Raw genomic sequence first — 17,092 nt, 5'->3', positions numbered from 1 at the left:
CACTCGTGCAGATACACATGTATCATAACATCAGTCAACACCTCAATAGCTATTCACTATATATATATATAAAGAATCTTTCTTTCTTTTCTTTTCCTAACCTAACGTTTAAGGTTAGGTTAGGTTATGAAATATAATGAAAAATAAAAAATCTTTTCCTTTTTTTGTAACCAAACCTAAATCAACAATATAGTAAAAACACTCATGAACTCCAAAAATCTGCTTTTAATAATGAGGAAAAAAACAATGCATAAAATGAACGGAACGAAACTTTTATTAATTTAGTTTTCATCAAAAAATCAACCAACGTTTTATTTTCTTTACAAATTTCTTCCATATTTAAGAGATTCATCGCTGCCTGTTTACCATTCATCAAAAAGCTATTATGCACTGTTCTTTACTCATAAATACACATCATAATGCCAACCAATGACTACACAGTAGCTTGTCGTCGTCGTGCCAACCACCAATCATTTCATTGTTTGCCACGCCTACCTGTCAATCAAATATCCTTCTCGATTTCAGCTCCAGACCGATAACACCTACCGTCTGTTTACTGAGCGAGCAGCGCTAGAGTCCGGTGTCGGGAAACTCATTTTCCGCGTAAGTTATCTGACGTTTCTCGTCGTTCTTGTGTTGGCTTTCTTTACCTTAGCCAACATTATTTATAATGCCCAGTCAGAGTAATAAATTAACACATTTTTATCACTCTGCCCAATATCTCCAGTCCTTATATATAGTGCCTCGGCAGCAGTAGCATAGCTACTCTTTTTTGGGCCCAGAGGCAAAGAACATATTCGGGCCCCTACTTAATTAATGAAAATTGCAAAAACAGGAGACAGCCAAAGACGTTGGGCCCCTAAAGGGTCCGGGGCCTGAAGGCAATTGCCTTGCCTTGCCTGCCTACATGGTAGCTATGCCACTGCCGGGCAGTATGAATAAAGCCCAATTAATCACTTTGTCCATAACATGGTCATGCATAAGATATGGATCTCAGACATGAAGCAATTGATTCTTTGTCATCTATTGTTGCCTTTTAAAACCTTCCAGAATCCTGTTAATGTGATGATGGAACATTGTTCCATCATCACATTAACACAGACTTGGGGTCTAATTTAATGCCCAGATTAAATATTCTGTATCAGAGTAACCCCAGCTGATGTCTATTCATCAGTGGGCAACTGTTTAAAAGATAAAACGATCTGGGTAGATTTTGGCAGGGTTAAGGTTTTCTCTTAATCAGTCGCTAATTTCTGAACTTCTTTATTGTGATTTTGCACTTTAGTAAGACATAACATTTGAAACTTTTAAATGTCTTTGAAAAGCTGTTTAGTATTAGTATTAGAATGGCAGAACAATCAAGGAAGCAAAGCTTATGTAGCATCTAATATCAAGAAAATAAATAACTAAGGTACAGCATTCAAAATGCGTAATCTAATCTATTGATGGGTATAATCTAAATAATTGATTATAGTATTTTCATAATCAGTTAGTTGTATGCAAATTAAGTTATTACAGAATCAACAACAAGAAAACTGAAGAAGGAAATAAAAAACAACAGTGGAGGAATTTGATCCAATGTTATCAAAAATATAAAGTGCTGTTATCACTTGAGCAATAGTTCTGGTCAGCATATATAGACACACACACACACCAACCCCAACTATTGCCAATAATTTTGATTATTGAAATAATCAATTAATAATCATTTGATTATGCTCATCACTAGTCTGATTATACTTCCTTGAATTGGACTTGAACTGAATGTCAGGTATTGTTCTTATTCACCTCTTGAATATCTCAAGGAATTTTCAGGATTTTAGATAAAATCTGAATATGTGATGCTGCTAAAAGCTGTAACATTTGGTTCCTGCTATGCACTCATTGAACCCAATGATTTTTGTTGTTACACCTACCTGTTCAGTAGTTTGTAAGTCAGAGTTTTATTTTTAATGGATCAAGTAAGTTAGGCAATTTTTTTTCAAAAGAAAAAAAGCATTCTTGAGTGAATGACTTTTATTAAATAAAAGTGCATAATTTAAGTTATGAAAGTTTTAATTAATAATTAATAGTACATAAATAATTCATTAAAATGCTATGAGCATGTAGAAGCAAAGGAAAAAAAAAAGTAGTGTAAGTGATTATACAAATTCTGTTATCTTACATTTGCTTTTCCATGGTTATTTTAAAAATATTATCTTGCAAAAATAAATGATAAATGATTAACCATTCAACAAGGAATAAAAAACGTGATTACCTAATAAATTCTATTCTGTTATTTTTTATTTATTGGTTTGTTTTCACTTTATTTTTAATTTTGGTTTATTATTATTTTAATTGCTGGGTATCATCTTGAAATGTTGATCAAAATTCATTGCAGTGACAATGCAGTTATAACCACAAGAAAGTGCAGCTGACTTTTTGAATGAAAAACACTTACAGCTAGAGCTGGAATGACAGGTTCAAGTGTCATTTTAAGTTTTTTTTTTAAAGTGGCCCCCCAAGGGTCAGAAAAGATATTCCACATACACAGTCAGGCAAAAAAGTAATGAGACTGAATTAAAAAAAAAAAATGTAATGCAAGTATCATTCTGGGAGAGGGTGCTAGAGCAGCATCCACATGTGACCTTGCCCATCCCACCAACCCAAACCACTTGGCCTTAAGTTGCTTTTTTTTATTCACATTCTTTGTGCATCATATCTAACATCACCATCAGAAACCAAGAGTGAAACAATGGAACAACATCAGGTTTTGTGTACAGCCAGAGAAAAGTTCCACCAAAACCACACAGAATATTTTGAATAGCCTATTGTTATTGTTATTGTTATTTTGGTTTTTCAGGAGCATTAGCAACTAAGGCCATATTGCTCCGGGATATGCGGTGGTCATTCCCTGACCTTTCCGCATCCTCCGTATTTGGTGGTGATGGGCTCGAACCCCGGTCTAATCAAGAAGCGTGTGCTACGCACTGCTGCTCCTTCCCACCTGGCTACGGAGGCGCCTTGAATAGCCTATAGGGATGAGGCTCTGTCCAAAGCACAAACATTGAAATGTTTGTGCTCGGGGTTTTGAAGTGTTTTGAAGAGGGCAGAAAGGATGTAGCAGACGATCCTCAAAGTGGATGACCATGACCAAAAATGACTTGCAACCCCCGAATTAGTGTACAAAGTTCACGATTTACTAACAAGTGAATGCCAATTAACGTTGAAAATGCTAGCAAATCAGTGTACTGTGATTAAGGAATTGAATTTATGTGAAGCTTGTTCCACACTGTTGCATGATGAGGGAAACCTCAGATGACTGGATGCATACAAAGCTCAATCACCCTCCTTACTTTCTTGACTTGGCTCCAACAGACTTTTTTGTTTCCCAAGTTGAAATTGACAGGAAATCAATTTTTTGTGTTTATGATATTCAGAATAGTATGATAGTACAACTAAATACCATTGGATCAGAGAGTTACCCAAGTCTTTCTAAAGACTTAGAAAACTTGTCAGATGTGACTTGAATACACTTGTTATAGCATTCATATGCTGTAACACATGTATTTGGCCCTTTGGGGACTGTTTTTGAAGGATAAGAATAAGAAAATATTTTCCTTAAACATATTTTGGCTTATTTGAATTCAGTCTCATTACTTTTTTGCTGCACTGTGTAAGTTATGTATCCTCTTACATCGTTAGTAAAAATTTGACACTTTTACCATTCACATTTGGAGAAAAGTACTTTTCTCCAAAATACAGCACGTTATTTATGGCTCATACAATAACAAAAATTCTATGAAAGCAGTGATTTTTTTTTTTTTTTTTTTCATTACTTTGCTAATACTAGAATGACAGGCTGCTACATAACCAGAAAACAACAAAGTGCACACTACTATTTTTGCTGACCCACCCTTTTCTTTGATGACTACTGCACCTAATTATGGCACATTGACTGGATAAGGTTCTGAATGTATTCCTGTGAAATCTCATGGTACCAAACATAGATTTATGTCTCCTGCAGCTGTAATTGTGTTTTTGGTGTCTTTTGCATTACTGAAACATCCATTTTGTTCCAACAATTTTCAAGGTCTGAACTGTTCCCAGACCATATTATTGTGCAAATTGGTTTACTCTTCAACTGTTTTTGCATCTATGAACAGTAAATTCAGTGAAATAAATTACATTTATTTAAGTGAGAGTGCAAAGTTTCAAAAATTTAAAACTTTTGCTAATTTTATGAAATAGTACTTACAGTTTTGGCTCTGACATGGAGCAGAGTCGTCCTGAAAAATGCAATTGGCAACATCCCCACAGTGATCTCTAATTGTGCAAAGTAATTCCCTCCAAATCCCTGGACAGGCATTTGGAGGGAATGGTGTGATTTTTTTTTTTTTTTTGGCTGATGCTGCATAAGCTCATACATTTGCTTTCTTGCATTACATGCTACTACTACTACTACTACCCTTCACAAATTCAAGATGACCAACTCCTCAGGCACAATATGGCCTTAGCAGCCCTTGTGCCATTAAACAACAAACCAACAACAACCAACTCCTCAATATGAAATACAGCCCCCATATCATTTGAGATACAGAATGTTTCACTATGCAGACAATACAGTCAGGATGAAATTCTTCTCCAGTCCAGCAAACTGTTAGATGAAATATCATCTAACAGTTTGCTGGCCATCTAAACCATTCAAATTGAATTTTGATTCATCAGAGAAAATAACACATTTCCACTGATCATCAGATCAACTGCATGCTCTCTTGCCCACTTTAGATGCTGGGCTTTCATTTTTTGTATCAAAAGTGGCTTTTTCCTTGGACAGCATGCTACTAATCCTGATGAGAAAAGGTGTCTGTGTACTAGTAAGCTAGATAATCTTGTAACTTGCCTTTGCTCATATATCCTCCTCCTCCTCCCACTGTTTTCAGAACTGTCGATGAGGAGCCTCTGTTTTGGATACCTAGGTAGACCAGAAATCTGTCCTGTGCTGCCGAAGATATTCGAGGACATCCAATTCCTTTCTTTCTTTCTTTCTGTTTAGACTGCCAGTTTCTGATAATTTTTGTAATAAACATGCCACTGTTGACTGATTATGGTGAATCCTTTTAGCTATTTCGCATGTAGAATGTCTCTCTGCATTCAATGCAGCAGCAACCTTTATTTAATTATGAAAACTTAGCCATTACAATAGCACAGAATACTGGGCGTGTAGCATATGCACTGTATTTATACTGCTTCTAGGGTGATGCAGTCATGTATGCCATGTGTTATCTAAGAGAGCTTGCTAGAGATGGATAATGCAATAAGGTAATGCTGTTACAAAACATATATGATATATTGCCAAATTTCACAGAAATTTGTTGAATTTTGCAAGGGATGACATTTTTTTTTAGCACCACATTGTCAGGTTTTACTGGCTTTATCTAAGTCGTTATATCTAAGCTATACTGACAGCAGTTTCTTAAACTGCATAACTCTAATGAAAGATATCTCTCTTTATCTCTCTGGAAAAATTCCTTTATACCATTGACAGTCCCCATGATGTCCTATAAGTCTTACTAGAGAATAAATGATATTTTTATTTTATACTGCTTAGAAAATTTCAGGTCAGATAGTATTTCAACTCATACATCATTTTCATCTTTAATAAATAGTGTTAAACGTGTTACTCCTAGTTGAGGATGAGAGTTTCCTGTGCGGACGTGCCTTTCTGCCGCTCTTGGAACAGAGATGTTTTTTCTGATTTATTTTCTGCTTTATTAGTTTAAATTGACATATTAACTTATTTCTAGAGTAGCTTTATATTCCTATTTACGGTACTTAAAGTTAAAGTAACTTAGATAGAGATTTGTAGGTATTACTTAGTATCGGAAAGGGTATCAAATCCACGTGTTTACCGTTCATAAACAGCCGCCATTGTTACGTGAAAATTAATCAGTAAAATCTATTAATCTTGTCGAACTTCATTGGCAATTAAATTGTACTTTTAACTATACATATAACCACTTAGGTTACGGAACATAAATAATTAGTAAAAATAAATAATTAATACATAAATTGATACGGAAGTTATATAAAGGAATTTCGTAGATAACACTCGTTACTGAAACGCGATACAGCATATCCGGAATTCGATAGCATTAGCTTTGTATAGTATAGTGCATAATATAATATTGTCAATTAATCAGTAGATCTATTAATCTTGTTAAACTTCATTGTCAATTAAATTGTACTTTTAACTATATATATATATATATATATATATAACGACTTAGAGTACAAGCGTAACAAATAATTAATACATACTTGATACGGAAGTTATATAAAGGTAACTCGTAGATAACACTCGATACTGAAAAATAAATATAGCGTTATAACTGTGTTAAGATACAAGTTTAAGGTTTTAATTTTGTTCTGAAATTGTAATTTTATTGACATTTAAATTGAAATCATGACTCTGACCAGAGCAGCAAAGCAAAAGGCTCAAGCTAATGGGAGTGCTGTGACTCAGGGGAGAACTGAGGGGGGCAGTTGCCCTCTGAATCACAGCCTTTTAAGATGCACTGTATGCTTGATGTTTGCAGAGCAATCGGGTACGGGACATGATACTGCCATGGGGGATGTCTTTGTGTGTGCACGATGCAAGGAGTGCAAGGAAATTAGGCGACAACTCGGTGTTGTTATGGGCCTGTATGAGACCTTGAAGGACAGGGTGGATGCCCTCGAAGGAAATAAATTGAGGGGCCCATCAAGCTCTCAGCTGCCCACATCAACGCCAGAGCTTGCACTTGGTCATCTTGCAACACAGAGGCAGCCCCCAAGGCAGAATGCGCTGGTCCCACAGGAACTAGTAGTTGTTGGTGACTCTATTGTCAGGGAAACGGGGAACATGCTTTGTAAAAAGGATAGGTGGAACAGGACCAGGGTATGTCTGCCAGGGCCAAAGGTTGATGACGTTGTAGAGCAGATATCATCTTTTAAGGGCACAAAAGGTGATATAGTTGTACACGTTGGCACTAATGATATTAAGAGTAGGAGACCAGCGGAATTACTTAACAAGTACAGGTCACTGTTGAAAAAAAGCCGTGAAGTAGGGTTAAATTTGAAAGTGTCTGTAATTCTGCCCAAACACGATAGGAGGGAGTATATGATGAGAGCCTTGTCGATCAATTCGGCCCTGGAAAGATTGTGCAAGGCTCAAGGGGTAGAATTTTTTTCAGCCTGGAATGTACTTGTTAACAGGAGAGATTGCTTCTACAGGGATGGGATACACTTAAATAGAAAAGGTGCAAGAATATTTGCTGATGCTATCGAGGCAGTGTTAGGTGGGTTGGAAAACTGCTAGCTTGGGGGGAGACAAAGACTAATGGATTAACAGTAGCCACTGGCAGAGGTGAAAGAGATTCTTGCACTGCTTCTATTGGAATGAGCAGAAGCCTGAAAAACAAGATGCAGGATATTTCAGAGACTGCTGGAAGTCATTGCGGTACAAGTAAACACATGGGTTGTGTTAGGGTAGCTAAGAATAGAAACAGGTGCATGTATACTTGCGTGTACACCAATGCTAGGAGTTTAGTAAATAAATTTGATGAATTTGAGGTATTGCTCAAAACATCAAAGGCAGATATTGTTGGGATATCAGAGACATGGTGTCACACAGATATAAGGAATGCAGAACTGGAATTTGGGGAGTACAGTGTGTATAGAAAGGATAGACAGGACAGGAGGGGAGGAGGGGTTATGCTATTAGTTAAAAAACACATAAAATCCAAGGAAGTGAAGCCAGTCGACATTGATGGACAGGGCAGTGTCGAGTCAGTTTGGTGTGACATAAGCATAGGTAAATCAAAATTGAGAGTAGGAGTGTGCTATAGGCCTAATGACTCTGATGAGTATAATAAGATACTGTACAGGGAAATAGAATGGGCCAGTAAATCAGAGAGTCTTATAATGGGGGATTTTAATTTCCCAGATATTGACTGGAATTTGTGGGTTAGTCACTCACACACTAGCAAGGCTTTTGTGGATTTATTGGATGATAAATCTAGCCCTCTTCCGACATTCCTGTTTTCTACACCAGCATGTTCGGAAGGCAACTAGAGGGAGTAATACTCTTGATCTGATTATCAGTAGTGATTCTTCATGCATTAGGAATCTGCAGATAAAGGAACCACTGGGTGGCAGTGATCACAGTGTGCTGAAGTGGGATTTACTCAAGGAGGTAACTACCATCAGAGGTAAAGGGACGGGTTTTTGCTTTCGTAAAGGCGACTATGATGGTCTGAGACAGTATTTAAATTCTATACAGTGGGACCAACTGATGATGTTACCAACAGCAAATTCAAAATGGGAAGCATTCAAAGAACTAATCTTGGAAGCTACCAGGCTTTACATACCAACCAAGAAATATTGTTCAAGGTTCAGGCCTAAATGGTTGTCAGATGAACTAATGAGACATATGGCAGAGAAGAAAAATGCATGGGATACATACAAATTAATGGGTGACATGGAAGCCTATGATAGATATAAGTTGGTCTGTAACCAAGTCACAAAGGAGATTAGGCAGGCAAAGGCAGATTATGAGAAATCCTTGGCAAAGGATGCAAAGAAAAACAGAAAAGAGTTCTTTACCTATTTAAACTCAAGAAGGAAAGGGATGAATCAGATTGGTCCACTGGATGTTGATGGTTCAACAGTTGAGGATCCAGCTCAGGTGGCTAACAATCTAAACGAGTATTTTGCATCTACATTCACACATGACGAGTTATTCAGGAAGGGGAATGTCGTAGGTGAAGTAAACATTGGCAGTGAGCTAGATGATTTTCTAATAACTGAGAGGAAAATGGAGGAGAAATTGTTGAGGATAAACATAAAAAAGGCACCCGGGGTGGATGGGATCTATCCAGTTATATTAAAGGAGGCAGCAAAGGAAGTAAGCAAACCCCTAGCCATAATTATGAGAGCTTCTTTGGACTCAGGGGAGGTACCCATGGACTGGAGATGTGCAAATGTAACCCCAATTCACAAAGGCTGACACAAGTAATTATAGACCTGTTAGTTTAACTTCGGTTCCAGGAAAATTAATGGAGGCACTGGTTAAAGAAGCACTGCAGGATCATCTGGACAAGAATTCAGTTACAGCTTAGACACAGCATGGTTTTGTTAAGGGCAGGTCTTGTCTGACCAATTTGATTGGATACTATGATGTAGTCACAAAAGAACTGGATGCAGGGAATAACTTTGATATTATATATTTGGATCTTAGAAAGGCTTTTGATACTGTTGCACATGGAAGACTGCTGCACAAATTGGAGAAGTGTGGTATTGGAGGCAAATTGCTGCTATGGATAAAGGGATGGTTGAGTGGCAGAAGACAGAGAGTGGTAATCAATGGACACTGCTCAACGTGGACTAATGTTATTAGTGGAGTTCCTCAGGGTTCAGTGTTGGGTCCATTGTTGTTTTCTGTATTTATAAATGATATTGATGATGGTGTATCAGGCTTAATGTCCAAGTTTGCAGACTATACCAAGGTTGGCAGGGTTGTTAAGGACACTACTGATACTATGCTGCTTCAACAGGATCTGCAAAGGTTGAGCAGATGGGCTGAGAGGTGGCAAATGAAGTTTAACATTGACAAATGTAAAGTACTACATATGGGAAAACAGTAACCCCAGATCAACGTATCAACTCTGTGGTACTACGCTGACAGTGGTAGAGAATGAAAAGGACCTGGGGGTAATTGTGCAGGCAGATATGAAGTTCTCTGAGCAGTGCAGACGAGCTGCAAGAGTAGCTCATGGTGTCTTGTCAATGATATACAGGAATTTTTCTAGCAGGGATAAGGAGGTGATTATTCCCTTGTATAAGGCATTGGTCAGGCCACACCTTGAGCAAGTACAGAGAAGGGCAACAAGATTAGTGAATGGAACAAAGGGTTGCTCTTACGAAGAAAGGCTTAAGTTTTGCAAATTAAGAGCCTGGAGACTAGGCATCGGCGAGGTGATCTGATAGAGGTGTATAAGGCTTTGAATGGCTTGAGCATGCTCAATGCCGATGGGATTCTTCATCTTGCTCAGAATAATCACCTGAGTGGGCATAAATTCAAATTGAGGAAGGACGGATGTCGGATAGATGTGCGGAAATTTGCCTTTAGCCAGCGGACAGTTGGTTTGTGGAATAGACTCCCATCGCTTGTTGTTGAAGTTGATAGCCTAAACAAATTTAAGGCTCAGCTGGACAGGTATTTCGAACGAACGGAGGGGTGAAATGGGAGTAGTGGTTGTTTTTTTTTTTTTTTTTTTTTTGGCTGATGCTGAATAAGCTTGCTTTCTTGCATCATATGCCTCTACTAATGGTAATGCTAATGCTAATGCTAAATTGGCATTATTGTGGTCCAGATGAGATGGCGAACAGAACAGGATGGAATTTGTCATATTGTAGCAACATATTCTGATTATTATTGTAATCAGTGCTGCCCAACTTAATAGCATCAGCAAGTTTTGGTCATCTGAGAGTATGCTGCCTATTATAACCACCCTGTCATCTCTTAATTGCCATTACACCCTGTCCCAGTGTTACACTTCTCCAACATATACATTTATTCTTGTAGGACTGTATCAAAAGCCTATATTTTAAAATCTAAGAAAAGTTTCTTAAATTATATCACAGTTATTCTTTACCTCCAATTTCTTCATGACTACTTTATACTTCTATACCAGATTGTTTGGAAAATATCTTTTCTTAGGAAAAAAGAAACCACTGTGACTCTCCTATGGTAGCACAACTATTGAGAGTTCTCTGCATTGCATCCTTAATAACAGATTTCATCAGCATTCCTTCCACAGCAGCCAGACTGGTCGGTAGTTATTCAGACTTCTTGTAACTCCCTTTATGAATGGGAGAGATATTAGCCCATACGAATCTTCTGGAACTTCATCAGAGTTTAAGGGTCTATTCATTATTATAGAATTCTGATATCTTTTCCATAGCTCTTTTCGCTAACTATAAATTCATCAATGCTGAATAATTTTTAGCTGAACTAACAGTCTTCTTCCTCCCAACCTCTGAATTTTATTGTCATGCAAATATAATTGCAGAAAACATGTTTATCCCCACAGTGTTCTACAGAAGCGAATTGTAGAGTTTACATATGTAAAGAACACTGCAGTTCACCTATGTAAAGAATTCTGTATTGTCTCTTGTAGTCTGCTTTGCCAGATCCTTTTTCATCTAATTTGCCTCTGCCACAGTTTATCACAAACTACTTTGTGCATTCTGAATTCCATATTTAACAGGATTGCTTGATGATCTATAGATATCCCATGCAGCCTTCATTTCCTGATAACAGTTTCATCAGTTCTTTAGTCATCCATTTTAGTTTCTGTCTTATACTATATCTTTTTTAGACATGAAATGGTGTGTAGTACCTAGAATTATTTTATAATTCTAGATACTACACACATTTTATAATTCTAGATACTAGAACCACTAGGTGGCAGTGATCACAGCGTGTTGAAGTAGGATTTACTCAAAGAGGTAACTACCTCTTTGAGTTTATTGGGTCTACCTCTTTGAGTTTGAGTTTTAAAGGGAAGGGTTTTTGCTTTCGTAAAGGTGACTATAGTGGTCTGAGACAGTATTTAAATTACACGGTGGAACCAACTGATGATGTTACCAACAGCAAATTCAAAATGGGAAGCATTCAAAGAATTAATCTTGGAAGCTACTAGGCTTTTCATACCAACAAAGAAATATTGTTCAAGGTTTAGGCTTAAATTGATGTCAGATGAACTAATTAGACATGTGACAGAGAAGAAAAATGCATGGGATACATATAAATTAACATGTAACACAGAAGCCTATGATAGATATAAGCTGGTCTTTAACCAAGTTACAAAGGAGGTTAGGCAGGCAAAAGCAGATTACAAGAAATCTTTGGCAAAGGATGCAAAGAAAAATAGCAAAGAGTTCTTTACTTATGTAAACTCTAGAAGGAAGGGGATGAATCAGATTGGTCCACTTGATATCGATGGTTCAACTATTGATGATCCTGCTCAGGTAGCTAAGAAACTAAATGAATATTTTGCATCAACATTCACACATGAGGAGTTATTCAGGGAGGGGAATGCCAGAGGCGTATTCAACTCTGGCAGTAAGCTAGATAATCTTGTAATAACTGAGAGTAAAGTGGAGGAGAAATTGTTGAAGATAAACACAAGAAAGGCACCTGGTGTGGATGGAATCTATCCAGTTATATTAAAGGAGGTGGCAAAGGAAGTAAGCAAACCCTTAGCCATAATTATGAGAGTTTCCCCGGACTCAGGGGAGGTACCAATGGACTGGAGATTTGCAAATGTGACTCCAATCCACAAAGGAGGATCAAAGGGAGACACAGATAATTACAGACCTGTTAGTTTAACTTCTGTTTCAGGGAAATTAATGGAGGCACTGGTTAAAGAAGCATTGCAGGATCATCTAGACAAGACTTCAGTTATAGCTCGGACACAGCATGGGTTTGTTAAGGGGAAGTCTTGTCTGACTAATTTGATTGGATACTATGATGTAGTCACAAAGGAACTGGATGCAAAGAATAACTTTGATATCATATATTTGGATCTTAGAAAAGCCTTTGGTACTGCTGCACAAATTGGAGCAGTGTGGCATTGGAGGCAAATTGCTGCTATGGATAAAGGGATGGTTGAGTGGGAGAAGACAGAGAATGGTAATCAATGGACACTGCTCTTCGTGGACTAATGTTATTAGTGGAGTCCCTCAGGGTTCAGTGTTGGGTCCATTGTTGTTTTCTGTATTTATTTATTAATGATATTGATGATGGTATATCAGGCTTAATGTCCAAGTTTGCAGACGATACAAAGGTTGGCAGGGTTGTTAATGACACTAATGACAGTACACTGCTCCAACAGGAACTAGAAAAGTTGAGCAGATGGGCTGAGAGGTGGCAAATGAAGTTTAACATTGACAAATATAAAGTACTACATGTGGGAAGCAGTAATCCCAGAGTAACGTATCAACTCTGTGGTGCCACATTGACAGTGGTAGAGAATGAAAAGGACCTGGGGGTAATTGTGCAGGCAGATATGCAATTTTCTGAGCACTGCAGATGGTCTGCAAGAGTTGCTCATGGTGTCTTGTCAATGATATACAGGAATTTTTCTAGCAGGAATAAGGAGGTGATTATCCCCTTGTATAAGGCAATGGTCAGGCCACACCTTGAGTACTGTGTACAGGTGTGGAGGCCTTATTTTAAGAAGGATGTAGAGCTGTTGGAATGAGTACAGAGAAGGGCAACAAGATTAGTGAAGGAACAAAGGGTTGCTCTTACAAAGAAAGGCTTAAGTTTTGCAAATTACAGTGTCTGGAGACTAGGCACCTGCGAGGTGATCTGATTGAGGTGTATAAAGCCTTGAATGGTTTGAGCATGCTCAATGCTGATGGGATTCTTCCTCTTGCTCAGAATAATCGCCTGAGAGGGCATAAATTCAAATTGAGGAAAGATGGTTGTAGGATAGATGTGTGGAAGTTTGCCTTTAGCCAGTGGGTGGTTGATTGCTGGAACAAACTTCCATTTGTCGTTGTAGAAGTTGATAGCTTAAATAGATTCAAGGCAGAACTTGACAAACATTTGGAGGGAGTGGATGGGTGTAATAAGGGTTTTTTTTTTTGACTAATGCTATATAAGCTTGCTTTCTTGCATCATGTGCCTTTGCTAATGCTAATAAAACATTTCTTATTTAGCATGTGTATCTCTTCGTCATTTTAGCTGATCCTACTCAGATGGCTTCGAAGGCCAATATAATCCTCATTAAGGAAATGAAAGTATTTTGCTTTCTTTTTGAACTATAATTTCTTTGGATACTTTTAATACCAAAAGTGGCTCTTTAACTCAATATTAGTTTTTCTGCCACTCATCATAATAGTATTATAGAAACTTCGACACCACTATGTTATTCCTGCTATTTTCTAAGTTAGTGTATAAATGAGCAGAATGATTTTCAGTAATGCAAATATCTTAGTTCATGCCACTAACTTGCATCTTTCCATTGACTCCCTCCAGACCTGAATTTAGTAATTTCCCTGAAAGTCTTCTCTGTGACATTGGAAAAGATCTCTTGCACTTTCTCCATTCAAATGAATTCCATCTTTACTAAACAAATTCCTTCTACCAGCTAGACAAGTCAATTATATAACTGTCTGTGTAGCAGTTTTCTCTTTGTTTTATGCCTAATGTTACTTGATACATGTGGTTTCATAAATTTTTACCTTATTCACTACGATACATTCATTATTTTCCCTTGTCATCCTTTGAAATAACCACGCACTCATCCAATCACACTGACAGACTTATTTCAATAATTGAGTCCATATAAATTTTCATATAATTCTTTTGGAGAGTCCTTTAAAGCTTTCTTCTTTTTAAAATCTTGCATTTTATTTTTTCTAGCTGGTGCTCCTAACTACTATCCAAACAGTTTTCACAGCCATATCAATAGTGGAGCACAAAAGGAATCTAGATTTCCTAGTTCTGGTGATGTGGATCGTTATGACTCATCTGTTGATGATAACTTCAGCCAAGTTGGATTGTTCTGGAATAAAGTATAGTTGTTTTTTAAATTATTCATACTTTAAAAATATTATATTATGCTTAAAGTATTTATTTTATTTGAATGATTATCCTGTTATGTATCCATCAACAATCAGTATTTACACAGATATTTTCAGGTGTATATACTGCAATGCCTTTTCTTTACAGCTGTACACTACCCTCCAAAAGTATTCAGTACATGCTGGTTTCACATTGACATCACTGTCAAATGAATTACATCTTTAGTAGTGTATAGTTCACCCTTTGTCCACTATAACTCACTCCAACCAAGAGGGTGGAGAGTTATAGTGCATAACAGTGACCAGTTGAGTTATTGAGGTAGGTTATATTGGTCTAGCCCTCTTCCGACATTCCTGTTTAACCTATAAGCATTTAATAAGGTTCAAATTGGAATTTTGTATTGGTCATTCCAACTTTTGTACATCCATAATCATGAACCATTCTCAAACAGCACTGCAGTATGGCATGGGAATTATCCTATTGAAATAAACATGGGTCTGCACCAAAGAAATGCCATATCAAAAGGAGCATAGAATTGTCTAAAGTGTTGATGTAAGTGTCAGCATTAATGGTTTCCTGCATAATCACCAAAGGTCCTAGGCTCTACCATGAGAAATAACAGTGCTACACCATAATACCACTTCCTCCAAATTTCATTGTCGATACAATGAAATTTGGCATCCAATGGAATTTGAAATCTAGCAGCAAACATTCTCCAGGCATCCTCCATACCCACACCCACTCATCTGACTGGAATAGGGCGTGGTGAAATTTATTATTCCATAGAACCAATTTTCACTACTCTGTAGACTAATTACAGTGTTCATTTTTACCATGATCCTTAATTCATGTATCAATTTGAGACTACTGATTGGAGCTGGTGATGTCTGATCCAGATTTTCCATGAAAACCAAGGCTGTGGAGCTCTGTACATATAGTTGCCACCTCTCCAAGTTTGACCCAGAATCTTCAGGCTCAAGCATGTTTTGCTGTAATTTCTCCAGGTCATAGAATGGTAGAGAAAAAATAAAATTTGCATTTCATTTTGAAACAAATGTGCTATTATTGTATGCTATTAAATGCTTTTTTAGGATGTATATGACTTGTGAAACTATTCAATACTAACATCATGTGCCACAATGTTTTAAACTAGGGGACAGTAGCTAGCATTTCCTACAATATTAATAAGGTTGTAAACTAGAAATTAGAAAGCTATGCAAGTAAACAGCTATCATAACAGACCTTATATGAGGATAATTCAAAAAGTAAAGTAAATTTATTTTTTTATTAAATCAAGAAAAGGCGAAGATAAAGAAAGCCTGCACGAGAAGCACGCAAAAGTTCGATGAAATTTACCAGTAAAAGTACTTTGCCGTAACGACATTTGTATTGTTGCTCGCTCAGTAAACATACAGTAGGTGTTATTGGTCAGGAGTAGAAACTGAATCCCATGGGAGATCGAAACCAGTAGCATAGCTACCCTTTTTCAGGTCTGGAGGCAAAGAACATGTTTGGGCCCCTACTTAATTAATGAAAATTGCAACAAGAGGAGACAGCCAAAGACACCAGTCCCCTAAAGGGCCCGGACCTGGCGGCAATTGCCTTGCCTGCCTACATGGTAGCCAAGCCACAGATTGAAATCCTCCTAAAGTGGAGGGAATAACCTGACCTTTTTTCTTAAGAATCACTGGTAGACTAGCGGATAAATTGTTTATTAAGAAAAAAAAAAAAAAAAAAAGGCAAAGGAAGCCCACACGAGAAGCACAGCAAACTTCGAAAATGTTTACCCGTGAAACTACGTTACGAACATTTTTTACAATGCCAGAACTTCCAATATGATTGTGATTCAATCATATTGGAAGTTCTTCGTGATTCAATTAGTGATTCTAAAGAAAAAAGGTCAGGTTACCCCTCCACTTCAGGAGGGTTTCAAGCTCCTGTGGGATTCAACTTCTACTCCAGACCGATAACAAATACCCACCGTCTGTTTACTGAGCAAACAACAATACAAATGCCGTTACGGCAAAGTACCTTTACTGGTAAATTTCATCAAACTTTTGCATGCTTCTCGTGCAGGCTTTCTTTACCTTAGCCCAAGAAAATTAAAATACAGGCAGTTCCCACTTTATGAGTTTTCGTTTTACGAGTTCCCAGTTTTACGAGTATTTTTTTTTTCTCAAGTATCAAGTATCAACAAAATCGAAAATATGAACATTAATTGCAAAAAACGAATGTTAAACATTCATAAATGCTGCATTTCAAACCACGCTTGTAGCTATACAATACAATGTACCCTGCTTTACAATATTAATCCGTTCCAGAGGCACCATCGTATCGTGAAAATATTGTAATGTGAACCCAATAACACATTATTTTTTAGTTATTCGTTTCAAGATCTCAGAAGTTGAAATTTTCACTGTGTAACTAAGCTATTTATCTCTCCAAAAGGTCATTTTTATTGAGTAAATTGTA

The 17,092-nt window shown here is 37.2% G+C and overlaps 1 protein-coding gene across 3 annotated transcripts in view; it reads left to right on the top strand.

The window, feature by feature from the left end:
- LOC150076331 (catalase-like) overlaps window positions 1–17,092 on the top strand; it is a 189,408-nt gene that overhangs the window by 146,972 nt on the left and 25,344 nt on the right. For all 3 annotated transcript variants that reach the window (XM_090387664.1, XM_090387662.1, XM_090387663.1), the window contains one exon: window positions 14,459–14,610. In XM_090387664.1, coding sequence (XP_090243790.1) covers window positions 14,459–14,610 — 152 coding nt within the window. The remainder of the gene's footprint in view (window positions 1–14,458; window positions 14,611–17,092) is intronic.

Source organism: Mastigoproctus giganteus, chromosome 13 (genome assembly GCF_048544385.1).
Source record: "Mastigoproctus giganteus isolate SK-2022 chromosome 13, ASM4854438v1, whole genome shotgun sequence".
Lineage (NCBI taxonomy): Eukaryota > Metazoa > Arthropoda > Arachnida > Uropygi > Thelyphonidae > Mastigoproctus > Mastigoproctus giganteus.
This window is presented reverse-complemented; position numbering and strand designations above follow the sequence as displayed.